Here is a 15,921-nt window from a genome sequence, read left to right on the forward strand (position 1 = left end):
CTTCATTTAATTTTGACATTGTCATAGAAACCTTAAGAGAAAGGACCCTCAGGGGACAGCAGTGAGATCCTGAGCCATTAAAAGGGCTGTTTCCCATGCTAAGACCATGGAAAAGGAAAATTATGTTTTATAAAGAAAGAATATGTCCTCTTAGGGGGCTGCAGAGTCACCCCTAAGTTGGTGACAATGAAATCTAAGGGCTAAAGAAGGCCATATGGGGTGTGCGTTCAGAGAAGCACACTGGATCAGGGATGGAGGCCCCTGGCAATAGACCAGGGACACTTTCTGAACATGGTTCCTTGCTAGCAAAATGAGGGCCACAGCCTACATCCTCTCTCAGTTCTTTCAGAGTCCTATGACTCCATGTTGTAAAACATGAATCCATGTTCTGGTTAAATATATTTTTTAATTTTTGGAGAATAAATGAAAGATTGAATAAATACACAATGAAGAAGTGAGCCATCCAGTGAAGCGTCTCCAACAACTTCTACCATCTTGCTGTACCCCAACACTTCTGTACATGGCTCCACCTTCTGTCTCCAACCTCTCCAAGGTGCACCATTATAACAACTGCTGCTAAAGGACATGCTCTCCACTCCGAGGCCCTCATGAGCCTCAAGAGGCCAGTCTACTGCTCTCCCCTCCTTCCCATCTATCACCCGCAGGACCCCACTGCCTGGGGGAGTCTACCATGCTTCATCCAGTTTGGGAGAGTTCCTTTAAAAACCGAGCATCTCCTGACCTGATGGTCTCCTTCATTTCTGAATTTGTCTGTTAGGGTGTGAGTGATCCAGTACCAAGGTGAATACAGGCTCCTGAGTTGGCCCCTGGGTGAAATAAGCAATATTCATGGACAGACCTCCAAGAGCAATGCTCAGGCTAGGCCCAGGGGATGGAGCATGGCAAAGTCAAGCCCCATACCAACCCCAAGCCAGAATGTGTTCCCTAGAGGACATGTGGAGTTGAGAGTCGGACAAGGGTCTCTCACTCATTTTTTCTCTGCTCTCTGTTTTATTTCTTGGTGGTTTACAGATCAAGAGCTAGTACAACAGGTCTGTCCTCCCAGACGCACTGAGAGAGAGCTCCACCTTAAAATGCTAGCCTCTTCTCCACTACTGTTTATTATAAACTTTAATCATATGTTTACATGTTTACCTCCTTCTCCACCCTCTGCCTGTCTTCCAATGTCTTTGTTTTCTATTTCCCAATTTCCGAGGCTCAGAAAGTATTTGGTTGATGCCAGATGAGTAACTGAATGAACAATGAACATAGATAACTCCTTTATCTTCATTTGCAGAAGAAGATCATGAGAGGCAGAGAAGTGAGATAACCTGTCTATGATCATACAGTGAATTGCCGGTTGGGGGAGACAAAATTAAAAGCCGAACCTGACCCAATCTTAATTTCTCCACTAAATGTCATTGAAAAGGTCCTAACATTAATTGAGCACCAACAGAATGGCAGGCATTATGCTGTGTGCCACAAGGCTGTAAAGGGGACAGACACATTTTACAGATGAGAACACTGAGGCTCAGAGAGGTGCTCTCTGCCCAGATTGCCCCTCATGCCTCCCACCTACCCACTTTATCCTGGATGACAAACTTGGCTTACCCCTCAGGCTTCAGCTTAGAAGTCCTTTCCTTCAGGAAGCCATTCTTTCCTCACCCCCAGAATTTGGTGGGATCCTTCAAGCTATCCCACAGCCCTCTGTGCTTTTGTCCATATGGTGGCATCTGTGTACTGTGCCATCATTGATTCAATAGCTGCTTCCCTCACCAAAATATGAGCTTCTCGAGGGCAGAGGGCAGAGGGCAAGTGCTGTATCCCAAATAAACCAAACTCTCATTTACCATGAGGCAAAGAGCCTGGTACGCAGCAGGAGACTGATAATATTTATAAGGAAGAAGAGGGAAGAGGGAAGGAAGGAAGAAAGGGAAGAAAATGAAACATTTTCAAAGCCAGAGTTGGGAAGTAGGGAAGTTAGGATTTGAATTTGGAGTGTTCCAAAGATTATACTCTTTCCATAAAAATATACAGTGTCTCTATTGATAGAGACCCTTTTATTACTAAGACCCTTGTGGATTTTTCTTAGAACTTAGTATATTACCATTCTTCAGTTAATATGTGCTCATCAATAGACTTTAAGCTTTTCAGGCTAGGGGTAATGGATGTGATTTCCAGGATGCCCACAATCCTGAGAGCACAGGGTACTGCACACAGTGGGAGCTCCAAGTGATACTTGCAGCTTGAGCCCATCCCACTGTGATGACAATCTTGAATCAGAATAGGGACGGGCCAGCCACCAGCCTTCACAATGGGATGGCAGAGGCTAGAAAGTAAAGACACAAAAACTATGGCCAGAGTCAGGTGTCTCTAAGTAGTTTAAGATGAAAAGAAGCACATGCTGATGTAAAATGCAATGTCTTATTGCTTGAGGTTCTGGAGTGGTTTCTGGGGTTTAAACTTAGTTCATGACCATGCAAAACAGGTAGTTTTCCAGGGCAGTGAAATAATGGTGAGAAGAGATTTTGTTGTTAGTGTGCCTCGTCCTCCACCAAGTTCACAAAAGACATAACACACAGCACAATGAAAATAAAATTATTCATTCGAAGATCAGGAAACATTTTTTTTTCCTCTCTGAAAATTTTAGTTCCCTTCTTATCCTTCACCCCCATTCCAAAATGAGCAGAGCTTTCACAAATTTTTACATTGTGGTTTCTCTCTCTCTCTTTTTTTTTTTTTTTTTTTTTTTTTTTGTGGTGCCAGGAATTGAACCCAGGGCCTTCTGCATCCAAAGCAAGCACTCTACCAACTGAGCTATATCACCAGCCTCCATTTGTGGTTTCTGTTTGAAATTTTATTTGAATAAAGTTACAAACCACATTTGACCTCCAGTGTCATTGTGAACCTGGATGGGCTAAGATTTTGGGACTGTGGTCGACATGAAGGCAGAAGTGGGGAGTGGGAAAGTTACCAGCCCATGAATCAGGTTGTTATAGTTTGGATGTGAGGTGTCCCCCAAAAGCTCACATGAGACAGTGTAAGAAGGTTCAGAGGAGAAGTGATTGGGTTGTAAGAGTCTTAACCCAATCAGTGAATTAATCCCTGATGGGATTAACTGAAGTGGTTGAGTGTGGCTGGAGGAGGTAGGAATTGGGGTGTGGCTATGGGTATATATTTTGTATCTGGAGAGTGGAGTCTCTCTCTGCTTCCTGATCACCATGGTGTGAGCTGCTTCCCTCTACCACCCTCTCCCACCATGATGTACAGCCTCATCTTGAGCCCTGAGGAATGGAGCTGACATTCTATGGACTAAGACCTCTGAAACTGTGAGCCCTCAAATAAACCTTTCCTCCTTTACAGTTGTGCTGGTCAGGTCATTTAGTCACAGCAGCAGAAATAACTGACTAAAATACAGGTGGTATGGTCTGAGGTAGAGCTCTGCCTCCACCTTGCTGAGTAACCCTAGCAAGTCCCACTCTAGTCTCCTCTGTCACAAGGGCATGAAAAGGGCTCTTGCTGACTCATAGAGCTATTGAAACACTACCTTGGGGACATACTTTAAGAGGCAAAAAGTACCTGCAGGTAAAAGCACAATTATCTAAACAAATCAAAAAGGAAAGGAGCTTTGCACATAAATATATGATTTACTAGATCATGGAAATCTACTTGAGTGAAGTATTTGATTTAAACTTTGAGGACAGAATCTGTTTCTGGACTAGATTACTCCATTTTCAAGCAAAGCACACTGATTAGGTTAAATTATTGTCCTCAGTGGTCATGGAGACTATGAACTTGTGTTACAGTGATCTTGTCAGTATGGACTGCTCTCTGCCCTTTACAGTTCTGGATTCTTGTATTCTGAAGGAGCTTTTCTGTCTTTTCCTCTATGGTAAGCAGACATTTCTCCCTATTGTCAAGGCTGCTACCTTTCAGATTACCCCTCGTTCCTGTTTCTAAATCACTTCAGAAGAAACAAACCTAAAAGCTTGGTTAGTTAGAATCAGGTACAATATAAAAAGTTTATTAAGTCCTTCTATGAGCAAACCAAAGGAGTTTTATATGTTTTTCTAGTAAGCTTTCCACATCATGTATCTCCCTGCTTAAAAGCTTTTCAGTACTTCCCATTCCTACTCAGTGGAGTCTGGGCCACCCAGGTCGGTATAGTTTTCAAGGCCTTCTACCTTCCACCCCAAAGCACACTTGCAGAATCCTTTGTAGTACAGTCCAGGTATTTTCCCATATTCATGAATGCTGCCCTTGATCTCTTCCTGTGGCTTGAAATAGTGCCCACCTTCAAGAACCTGTCCAAGGACCAGCTCCTTCCTCAGGTTCTCCTCATGCCCTCAGTTACAAATAACCACTCCACGCTCTCAACTTCCAGATCATTTTAGCAGCATCCCTTCTGCAGCCTTGATCACTTTCTGACTAACAGGAGTACATGTTTTTAGGATCACGTCTAGTTCTCTTTACTGTCCTGAGACCTCTTTGGAGAGAGATTTTACAATACTGGCAATGTCTCTTGCTAAAAGAATGCGTAACTTAGAGGTAACAAAGGTTTTGTCAGCCTTTGGTCTCTGAGTCACGTTCCCCAGTGTTCCCAACACAGTGTGCCCATTGCTGCATCCATAAGCTCCTATCAGATCCCTGAAAGAAGAGTGACTTGTCCTTAGGGAGCTGTAAAGCCTGGTCTCTGTCCCTTCCTTGCCTCTGGCCCCTTGCCTTGGCCTACCTCTCCCTTTGGCCCTCCTGAAAGAGGAGCTGAAAAAAATATCCCCCATGTGGAGTAGTAGGTGGCCTGCTGGGGCACTCACCGCTGCCAAGCCGCAGGAGTAACACGTCTTGGAGCCTCCGGTTGAGGTCACGGAGCTCCTTCATTTCGGACACGAGTGCCCCATACTCCTTGAGCTTCTTGGCCTGCTGCACCAGCTGCCTCCGAGTCCGCTCCAGCTCCTGCTGGAGGTGGCGCATCTCCTCCTGTTGCTGCTGGTAGTTGCGCAGCAACTCTTCATACAGAGCCCGGGGCACGACAGCATCCTCTAGACTGTCCATGTCCTCTGTGCCTGGGGAGGCCTCCACGAAGACCTCTTCAGGACAAGTGCCGTGGCCCAGGCTCAGGCCGTTCTGCTTCTCTAGCCGGGCCACCACTGCCTCGATGCTCTTGTGCGCCACTTCGCTCGGCTTCCGCCCCTCAGGTCTCTGTGTAGGACAACGAGAATCAGTTCAGGCAAGGGCAGCTGGGACTTTCTTGGACTGCAGCTCAATATTTCCCCAGACAATCCTAGAATCACAGAACCACAGAATATCAGTGTTTGTAGAAAGCTTTGTAAACACTTAGTAAAAGCCCATCATTTTACAAATCAGAAAACAGAGGTCCAGAGTGTAGAAGGGCCTGCCCAAAGTCACAAGGTCAGTTGGTGGCAGAACCAAGGCTCCGGTTTCCCAGGCCAGCACTTTTTCCATTCTACCACTCTGCCTCTTAGATGCATATATCATGGCCACCCTTCCAAATTCCCCAGCACCCCACGTCCACGGTGCCTAGGCAGTCACTTTCTCTTGAGGGGTGATCAATATATATTTGCAAAGAATTAGGGAGCAATCAAGACAGGCCACACCAGCACTGGGGAATGACACTCAAATCTCTTTGACAACAAAAACATAAGAAAATAAAAAGGCCACTCTACCATGTAACCTTTTCAAGAATGCTTTATTTGGGAAAAATGTTAAAAACTCTAATCCACTCTAATCTAGGACAGTAAAAATGTCTTATTTTCTGTTTCTCCACTGCCCACTCACTCAGAACTGGCACTTGGCAGGAGCTTGTTAAATGTTTACTCAACTGAAAAGTTTAAAGAATGCTAGTATTGGAAGGTACTTGCAGTTTCCTTCATTTTACAGATGAGGAAACTGAGGCCCAGAGACGGGAATACCCATACTCAGGATCACATGGTGAGTTACAGAACAGAGTTAGAACCAGGATTTGGAACTGAATTTCCTATGAGGTTCCTTCCCCCACATCTGTCAGCCTCTCCCCCATCAAGACAGTTGATTCAGAGATGACAGTTCACTTAGAAGAGAATTATCCATGACTACCCAGAGGTTGGGGGCTTAGTTGCCTGAGGAAATTTTGCTCAAGGAGACAAAAATTCCCACTGAGGGAACTGGGAGTTATAGGACCAGCTGAACTCTAGGACCAGCTGGACCAGCTGGAGGGTTTGGAGCTATCTTGACTGAGGGTACTTGTGGGAGGTACAGTCAACTGAAGACACAAGATTCTGGACAACTTAACTATCTTGGGTCAGGCCTGCCTTAACCTTTCACTGAGTTTTGGGAAATTGAAGGGAAATAAAACCATGACTATGAGATTGAGTAACAGGACAAAATCCTATGTCCTTTTATCTGCAGTGATAAAGTGTTCCTAGTACAGATGATTTTAGCAGCTTAAATTGTAACGGTCACTTTAGACATCTGCCTACATCACTGTACTGTGAGACCCTGGGCCTAGGGTCCAACTAATCTCTGGGCAGTCTCCATGACCTCAGGGGCCACAGCAGGGGTGCCATGAATGGCATGAATTGAACTCAATTCCATTTTTTGCACTAGGCCTTGGGAACAATCTTGACTTTGTGTCCTATATCAGATCATGTTTAATGCAGAAATTACCCTTCTTTCTTTTTTCTCCCTTTCTCTTCCTCTGGGACACTCACTGCATAAAACAAAACAGCTAGCTTGCTGAATAAGGTTTCCAGCAGGTGTTCAAAGCAAAGGCTGGAGGAGGTCAACTGGGGCCTAGAGCAAGGAAAGTCTCATCCAAACCAGGGTCCCACAAATGAACCTGTGGTCCTTGCTAACATCTTTTCTTTTCACAATGAGTCCACTCTTAGCTATTCGGGTCATCTGATAGTGACTAGCTCTAAACTGCTACTCAAGACCAAGAGCTGCTTAATGTTCCTGGAACTCAGCAGTGACCTCTCCAGAGCTGTGGTCAGGAAGAAACACATTGTTCCAAAACCCCAGCAGTGATGACAATGCACAGACTGTGCAAACGGGATTGTGCTTGGTGGCATGGCATAAATCAGGGCTCCCCGGAAAGTGGGCCAGCAAGGCAAATGCACATTAACCGTCCCAAGTCTCCTCCACTCTGAAAAAATCATGAACTGTGACACCAGGGGACATTTATATAGGGAAGGAGGCCAGACTAAAATTCTTTAGCTATGAGAAATATGAAAATGTCCCACATACTTCCAAGAAAAGCAAAATTTTTTTACCTTGATATGTCTAAGTTGTAAATCTTCTTCCCCATAATCTTTAACCTCCCCATCTTCTTCTATGTGATTAAGAGAAAGTTTGGGGATTTTTATTTTCTTCTGCATCACACTGTTTTCAAGGTCAGATTTGTCTTCTAAAATGCATATCAAGAGAACAAAGTTAATCATGAATCAAAATGCTCAAAGAGCCCCAAACCTCAAATTCTAGAAAATGATTGAGGCCAGACCAGTTAAAAAAAGAGAAGCAAACAAACCCAAGGCCTGTTCTGTCCTACATGCAGGGATCCTAAGAGCAGTGGCAGCTCCACCTCTAGGATTAAGGGTATTTGCTAAAAGCACTGTCATACGAAGTACTAAAATAGCACCCAGATGAGTTTATTTAGGGGTCAAGGTCCCTCTTAAAGGGTAGCCTTTATGAAATTCTAGACTCTTGAAATTGAACTATCCCCTAGACTGTCATCTGGTCTGAATTCAACTGGTATATGAACCCGTCAATAATCAGGATATTTCTAAGCCAAGTATCTTCCCAGGAAAACTGGTTGGGTTTCTGCCAGCTCAGACAACAGTGGCACAGAGGGATGATATCACTTTGGAGGTAACACCTAACCTGGAAGGGCATGGAACTCCCCACAGTCCTGATGCTAGACAGACTGAGGAAGGTAGATACGAAGAGTAATGAGTGACATTTACTGCCTTCTTAATGGGGTTAAATCAGAGAAGGTGGAACCTCAGTAACCAACTGGTCCAACTCTCATTTCACAGATGAGGAAACTCAAACCCAAAAGATGAGAGAGGCTTGCCCAAAGTGCAAGTCTGAGGAAGAGCCAGGAGTGGGAAACTTCTATGTGCTCACAACACTTACTGAAGTGTACTACAAACTGTAAAGTGCTATATCAATACAAAAGGATATTATTTCTCCTCACTTTCTCATTGTTTAAGTGCAACCTCAGAGAATCTGAGAGTTTTGTTTTGTTTCTGCACAGATTTCAAACTAAACTTCCCAGATCTGTCTCTCACAGGACATGTTAAGTGTAAAAGTTCAAACACTAGGGCTCCAGAGGTGGAAATCTGAACCCACTTTGGAACTGACCCCCTGTGGTAAAAGAATAAGTGTTCTGGGCTTGAATCGAGACTTTGGGAATTACTATTTATTATACTCCCCAAAGGCTCCACTGCTATACTTTAATTGCAGCATGTTACCCAATGCAAGATATACCTTGGAGTTGGTTAAATCCAGTCTCCAAGGGTCTCCATGAGTGAACGTATGTGTCTGTGTTAACATGGTCTTACATTTCGCCCAGGCCAAGGTTTTCTCCTTACAACTTGTTAGTAAAGCTGAGGAGGATGCTTATAGATGAATGTACTCAAAATCTAAGTCTTTCCAAATGGTCTTGGAAATGGAGCTGGAGCTGATCAAAGATGGGATTCCAGAGACAGAAACCTCTGTTTGGCCCTCAGCCTTTCCATGATAGCAGAAGGCGAGGCAAGCAATGTCTTAGACTCCCTGAGCTCAGACTTCTCCTCCATAACCGGAGTTGTGGGGATGACAGCAGGAAGTCACACAATTTGCCAAACTGTGCCTGGCACACTGGGCACTCAGTGAATGGGACATTATACTTGGTATTATCAATGTACCTGAATCATTTTTTCCCTTTAATAATAAGGTTAAAATATTTAATTTCAAAAACAAAAACATGACTTAAGCAGGGTATGAGTATAAAGGAAATGCCCAGGAAAAAAGAGGTGGCCTTGTTTAATAACCCCCTACTGATGAAAACAGCCCTTCCCACTGACCTGAGGAATAATTCTTGGGTTCTGTTCCCACAAGAATGACCTGTTCTTATTCTCTTCATGTCTATAAAATGCATCCCATGAATTAGGCCTGAATATCAGTGGGGAAGGTGGGCATATTTAAGAGTTAAGTGCTTTCTTCCTACAAATCATTGTTAACTCTTTCGAAGGGGAAAAAAAAAAAAAAAGCTCTAAAATGTAAAACCTAAAGAAAGCACTTCACATGAAATTATCCTGACATGGTGTGTCTGTGTGTTTGTGTGTGTGCGTGTGCACACATGCAGAGAAGAGCAGATGAGAGGGTCGTATTAAGACTTCTGACAGTGTGTTGGAGGTAAAGCTCCTGAGCTAGCTTTCAGTTTGACAAGTTTAATAGAAAACCTTTGAGATGCAACCATCAAACTGGAAATGCCAAACTGTGCTTTACCTCCCTAAGCTGAAAGTGTATAGCTCAATATTATGTTGCTGTGGATTTCATACAGTCATTCTTACAAAACTAGGTGATACTTGGATAGAGAATGATCCTCAGATCACCTCCTTTGACTCTTTCAAAATGCAGATGAAAGAATAATGGGATTCCTAATGGTGAAGTTTGTGCATCCAATCAATCCCAGGGATAAAGGAGGAGCAAATCAGATGGAGTCCCCACCCTGGAGAGTTCACCATCATGCAAGGTCAGAAGTTAGCATCATTAACATGAATGTTCAAGAACCCCAACAATGTAATCCAGGTCTAGAACTTTTTCACCTATGTGTCAGCATAACATTTATTGAATATTTACACTCTACAAATCTGGGCTAGGTTCTGGGGACACAGGTGAATGAGCATCCAGATGGGGAAACAAAATAACTCATGAGGAGATAATCCAAGAATTCTAACATGGAGATGAATATGGAGGATTGCAGGGGCAACAGAGATCACTTCAGTCAGCATAACCACGGAAGGCTTTTGAGAAGAGGTGGCATGTGACTTCTGAATGATCTTGGGTAAGTTAACTTTAGTTCTTTGAGTCTATTTCCTCATCATGACTTAAAGTAAATAATTCCTACTCACACTGTCAGAATGCTGTGAGGATAATCAATCCTGTATGTTAAGAATGAATGGTACTTGCAGATCCCATTGACATAAAAGGATAACCATTTAAGGGCAATGAAAATGTGATCCAAAGACAAGAGGGAGAGATAAAAAAAAAAAATACAGTAAGGTGGTTGGGGGAAGAGAGTAAATTACCTTGAATGCCAACTTAAGAATTGCTGAGGGTCAATCTGCAAGTGTAGAAAGAACTAGAAGTCAGACAACCTGGATTCTAGGTCCAGTTCCACCATGTCATAGGTGTGAGAAGTCCATCAAGCTACTTTCTTCTGTGTCATTTTTCTTCTTACAGGAGTCCTGATTCCCACCAGTTATACCCAACATGAAGATGAATATGGAGGAGTGACTGCTACAGGATTTCAGGAGCAAGTGAGATCACCTCAGTCAGTGCAACCATGCTCTTGCTCATGTTCTTGCTTCCATCTGGAATGCCCTCCTCCTTTATTGTCTACTTGACTAACTGCCCAGCCTCCATTCTTCTCCTCCTTTCTTCTCAAAGGTCCCATTACACATTGTAAATGCCTTCTTCCATGGTCTACTATCTCACTATGCTGCAATTACCTCCTTAGAGATTCTCCTTCCCCCCGGAGAGTAAGTATTCTTGGGTGGGACCACATCACAGGACTAGGCACACAATAGGGACTCATCAGACAAAAGTGCTTAATGAAAGATTGATCTTAAAAAGGCTACATAAGCACATGAGGCTTATTAAGGCTCAATAAGCACATGAAGATGCTCAACATCATCAGTTATTAGGAAAATGGGAGCCAAAACTATAGGATATATTTTATACTCAGGATGGTGAAAATTGGGGAAATGGGAGAGGTGAGGAAACAACAAGTATTGGAGAGAATGTGTAGAAATTGGAACCCTCACATACTTCTGGTAGGAATGTAAAATGGGGCAACCGTCATGGAAAATAGTGTGGCAGTTGCTCAAAAAGTTAAACACAGAATATGTGTTTAATGTGACCCAGCAATTCCACTCGAAGGTATGTACTTAAGAGAAATGAAAATGTGCTCCCAAATATAAACTTGTACATGTACATTCAGAGAACCATTATTCAAAATAGCCGGCTGGCAGAAAAAACCCAAATGTCGAGCAACTTATCAACTGATAAACAAAGCATGGTATATCCATCCATACAACAGATATATTATTCTGCCATAAAAAGAAATGACACACTAATTCATGCTATGATATGGATGAATCTTGAAAATGACACAAAGTAAAGGAAGTCAGACACAAAAGTCATTTATTTGATGATTCCATTTATATTAAACATCCAGAATAGTCAAATCCATAGAGAGAGAAAATGGATTAGTGGTTGCCAAGTACATGGGGAAGGCGACAATGGAAGTGACTACTTAATGGGTAACAGGGATTTCTTTTTGGATGATGAAATGTCCTGGAATTAGATAATGGTGATGGTTGCAGAACATTATGAGTATAATAAGAAAAAATGAATTGCGTGTAATTTAAAATGGTTAAAATGCTGAATTTTATGTTTTATAAAAAGTACTTCAACTAAAAAATAGGCTACTGTTTGTGGAATGTCTATTATGTATAAGATATCATTATATGCTTCTTTACATGTGTTGCTGTAACTCACAATAACCCTGCAAGAAGGCATTATTAGTCACTTTTTTTTTTTCAAAGAGGAAGAAATGAATCTCAAAGAAATAAAACCCCTTCTCTGAAGTCACCCAGCATGGAAGATGCAGAGACAGGATTTGATGTACATCTGTCTGCCTCTATAAGCTAAGCTCCACCCCCTCTAACACATGCCTACAACATTCAGCCAGAATAAATACTGAATGAATGAGTGAGTGATGGCTACAGATAAGGACGTCTGCATTCATCAGCCCGAAGCTTAAAGTAGAAGACCACTTTACTCCCACTTTCCTGCCAGATACTCTGTCTTCAAGGAGTCTTCAGACAGCAGTAATCATTGCCAGACAAAGCAGAAACTGGTGGTAGCCAAGTCTCAGAGCTTGACTGGTTTCTTTGAAAAGTAAGCTGAATAGTCCACAACACTCTGAAGTGACAGGAGTGAACTCAGGAAAGGGACAGAAGGAGATAGTGCCTCCCACCACGTACCACCTGACCTGGATCTTGGCTGCCTTGATGCTTGGCCAAAGGGGATGTTGTAGATCTTGTGAGAGTTAACCATTTCATGGCCCCATTCTTATGTTTGTCAGTCTTCTTCATGACCCATGTTCCCTGGATGAGGGTTCTGGAAGACCTAAAGCCTCTGCTCATCCTTTTCTGCAGGCAGTGAATGGTTACTGAGCCCCTGTTTGACATTAAGCACTATGCTAAGTGGTCTTTATGTTTTGGGCCCTAACGACTCAGCATATGCCAAGAATCCCAACCAGAATGCAAGATTTGCCTTCTAGGAGATGCTGGCTCACACAGGGCAAACCTCTTATCTCTTAAGCCATCCTAACCCTCCTCCTTAGTTGAAAGTAGATGTCTCACATCCATATCTATTTCATAGAAGAATATTATTCAATACAGTATCATCACAAAAAGTGGAAAAAATGGTTGGGAGAAGGATATACAGAATCTAATAAAAGGCTTTTGAATCAAGTGGTCCCAGTTTGGAATTCTGACTCAAACTATAGAATGGAACTTAGTTAGACAAGGTACTGCAGCTGTCCTATTCTCAGATTAATTATCAGTAAAGTGGGATAAAGAAATGTTTCCAGCCTGATCTGGTGGTGCACACCTATAATTCCAGCAGCTCAGGAGGCTGAGGCAGGAGGATCACAAGTTCATTGCCAGCCTGAGCAATTAATGAGACTCTTATTCTAAATAAAACAGAAAAAGGGGCTGGGGATATGGCTCAATGGTTCAGTGTCCCTGAGTTTAATCCCCAGCAACAAAACAAAACAACAACAAAAAAGAAATGTTTTCCAAAGAGTTAGCACATGTAAAGCACCAAGCACAGTGCCCTTCTTGTCACAGATGTCAACAGACAGCAGCAGGGAGGTTACCCCTGTGGGTTGTGTTTGGCTTTTGTCTGCTGGCAAAGAGAACCACTGTAGGTATTTGACACAGATTGAGACATGATGAAAGAGATGTTTTAGGAAGATTTATGTGGCAGTGGCAAGCAAGATGGATAGGGTGCAAGGAAGAGACCCAACATAGGGTGACAAGGAGCTATAACTCTTGACTGGTCACATTTATGAAGGTGAATGGTGGTGTGGATCATCTAAGACAGCAAATATTTCATGTGGCATTTTAATGTGACTTTGGAATATGTTTCTGGCTATGACTTCTAGGAAACCACAGAAGAAACTAGCAGTTGTCTGAGTGATGAAGAAGTTCTCTGGTCAACCTACCTTTTCACTTGCTTCAAACTTACAGCCAAATAGTCAGCGTTAGTGTAAATAGAAATAAATATGTAGCCTCTGAAGAGACAACTTTCACCATGCTCATTTTTTGACTCTCTCATTTCTAGGACAGGGAAAACCACCAAATTTGGGTATCATCTAACCCTCCTTTCCCACTCCTATGATGCAAGCTAGCTGCATTTAGCCTTTCAACAAATCTGGAGCAAGTACCTACTATGTGTTAAGGTCCTGTGCAAAATTCTTTATGAACATTACTGTATTTAATTCCCACAGCTAATATATTGAAGGAGGAACTGAGGCTCAAAGAAATGAAGTGGCTTTCCTAAGACATAAACAGCAGGGGTACAATTTCAAACCAAGTCTGTTTGACACCTGGACCCCGTTCCTATTACCTTATTAGTCTATAGAACAAAACAAAAATTACAAGTTGTTGCAACTTACTCAATTGAACTAAAAGGCACATATGAGTGGCTGTATTGATATAATTTCCAAAGTATCTGCCTTTCTCCCAAGAATTTGCCCACACCCTAGGAGGACACTGTGATGGAATTCCCAAACTGAACTAAACATCATATAAGTATGACTCAATGCCCAACTCCTGAATTACAAAGCTTACCAAGGCCACCAAGTTCTAAATAATCCCCCATACATTCTCTATTCAAAGCCATAACAAACTTTTTTGTTAAAATATGGTGAAGAGATGTGCTTCAAAAATGTAACAGGAGTTGGCATTTGTTATTAATCTGAGAGGCAAAAACATCCCATTAAACTTAGCACTGAGGGAAAATTGGAGGCACGGATAGAAGCAAAAGATATTTTAGAAAGTAGAGGCAGGTGCTCAGGAATGCCAAAAAAGTGAAGAATTTAAAGTATATAGCTTAAATGGTAGAAATGCTTTCTTGACTCCCATTTTATATATAATCAAGCTGGATAATTAAAATAATCAAATGTCAGAGAGCTGAGTTTTGTGTGGGTCTGTTAGCCAGGATGAAATCCTAAAAGGCTAAACATAAAATGTTTAACAAAGGTTCTGTCTTGTTTTATAAATATGTATATACAAGTTTAAAGTTTTCATCTGTACAAAAACTTTGTGAAGTTTGATGTTTGCATTAAAAACAGATATGCCACAGGAAAGAGAGGCACAATGCATTCTCTGGCCTATAGTGTTTATTTTTATAAAATTCAAAGCAGACAGAATTCTCAAGTTTCATGAATTATATCCCATCAAGACAACAAAAAAGAAAGAGTACTCTGCTGTGGGGTACCAGAAAGAAATCAGGTTGAGGCCTGGCTCACTGACTTGCTAGGTGACCAGTTCTCTCATTTTCTTTTCTGTGAAACAAGGGGACTAAACTTAAAAACTTCAATTGGTCCTTCAGCTATGTGACTACTGGCCAAGCAAGGGACTTCCAGGTCTCTTTATCATCTGTGCAGTACAGGATAATAGTAGATATGTAAGATCCTATCAGGTGGGCATGTTTGAGAAACACCCTACAGGAGTCATCCAAACATGGGGAGAAGGAATCGCCGGCTGCTTCAGTAGGTCTCCTTACTGTCACCCCCACCACCTTGTCAGCCAGACAAACTAGGACTGTCATTCGGCTGGGTCCTTTGTCTAGCTGCCCTCATGTGCTTCATCAGGACTGTCGCCAGGTGGCCCAGCATAGTCATGGAGGGGCAAAACAAGAGGAAAAATGGTAAGCCTTCAATGCTGAAGCCCCAGAAGGACTTAAAACACAAAGGTTAAATTTTAAAATACACCCATTCCTTATATCTGCTTGATCCTCTCAATAGTCCTTTCCACAAAGGGTGGTGCCACACCCAGACTGTTCTTCTCTCAGCACCTATTAGCTCACCACAGTTCCTAACAGTTGTCTGTATTCAATAATTGCTTACCATGTGTCAGACTCTTCTCCATACTACCTTACTAAATAACATAGTGGGCAACTTATTACTATCTCGATTACAGATGACCACCTGGATCTCAGATAAGTGAAGTCATCTCCCCAAGGTCATACAGCTTATAGATAGATTAACAGCAGAGTTGCAATTTGAACTCAGAGTATTCAACTTTAAAGACCATTCTCTATCAGCTCTCTAACATTTGCTTCTTGGTACTTAAGGAAGTGACCTAGAAGTTATCTAACCAAACTCTCCCATAGTGCAAAATTCCATTCTAAAATATCTCTGTCCTGCTTGCCACCTCCTGAGACAGGGAGCTCAACACCTGCTGGAAGTCCTTTCCATTATTCATCTGTTCTCTCTACTACTGTATTGTGTTCATTAGCACAGGAATTCTATTTGCTAGCCCTACCTTTATTTTTTGGATCCAAAGAACAAGTCTGATCCTTCCTCCATGGTATAAAACTCAGACATGGAAAACTACCAAAATATTCCAAGCAAATCTTTTC

The 15,921-nt window shown here is 42.4% G+C and overlaps 2 protein-coding genes across 6 annotated transcripts in view; both read right to left on the reverse strand.

The window, feature by feature from the left end:
- AGBL4 (AGBL carboxypeptidase 4) overlaps positions 1-15,921 on the reverse strand; it is a 1,452,665-nt gene that overhangs the window by 225,928 nt on the left and 1,210,816 nt on the right. The gene's annotated exons all lie outside the window — the stretch shown is intronic.
- The window catches only part of BEND5 (BEN domain containing 5), a 47,209-nt gene that overhangs the window by 24,869 nt on the left and 6,419 nt on the right, over positions 1-15,921 (reverse strand). The window contains exons 2-3 of one of the 2 annotated variants that reach the window (XM_079154778.1): positions 7,269-7,402; positions 4,815-5,199 (exon numbers count right to left, since the gene is read on the reverse strand). In XM_079154778.1, the coding sequence (XP_079010904.1) occupies positions 4,815-5,199; positions 7,269-7,402 (519 nt within the window). The remainder of the gene's footprint in view (positions 1-4,814; positions 5,200-7,268; positions 7,403-15,921) is intronic. The other variant, XM_079154779.1, reaches the window with a different exon arrangement.

The sequence above is a fragment of the Sciurus vulgaris genome, assembly GCF_902686455.1.
Source record: "Sciurus vulgaris genome assembly, chromosome: 1".
In the NCBI taxonomy this organism is placed as follows: Eukaryota; Metazoa; Chordata; class Mammalia; order Rodentia; family Sciuridae; genus Sciurus; species Sciurus vulgaris.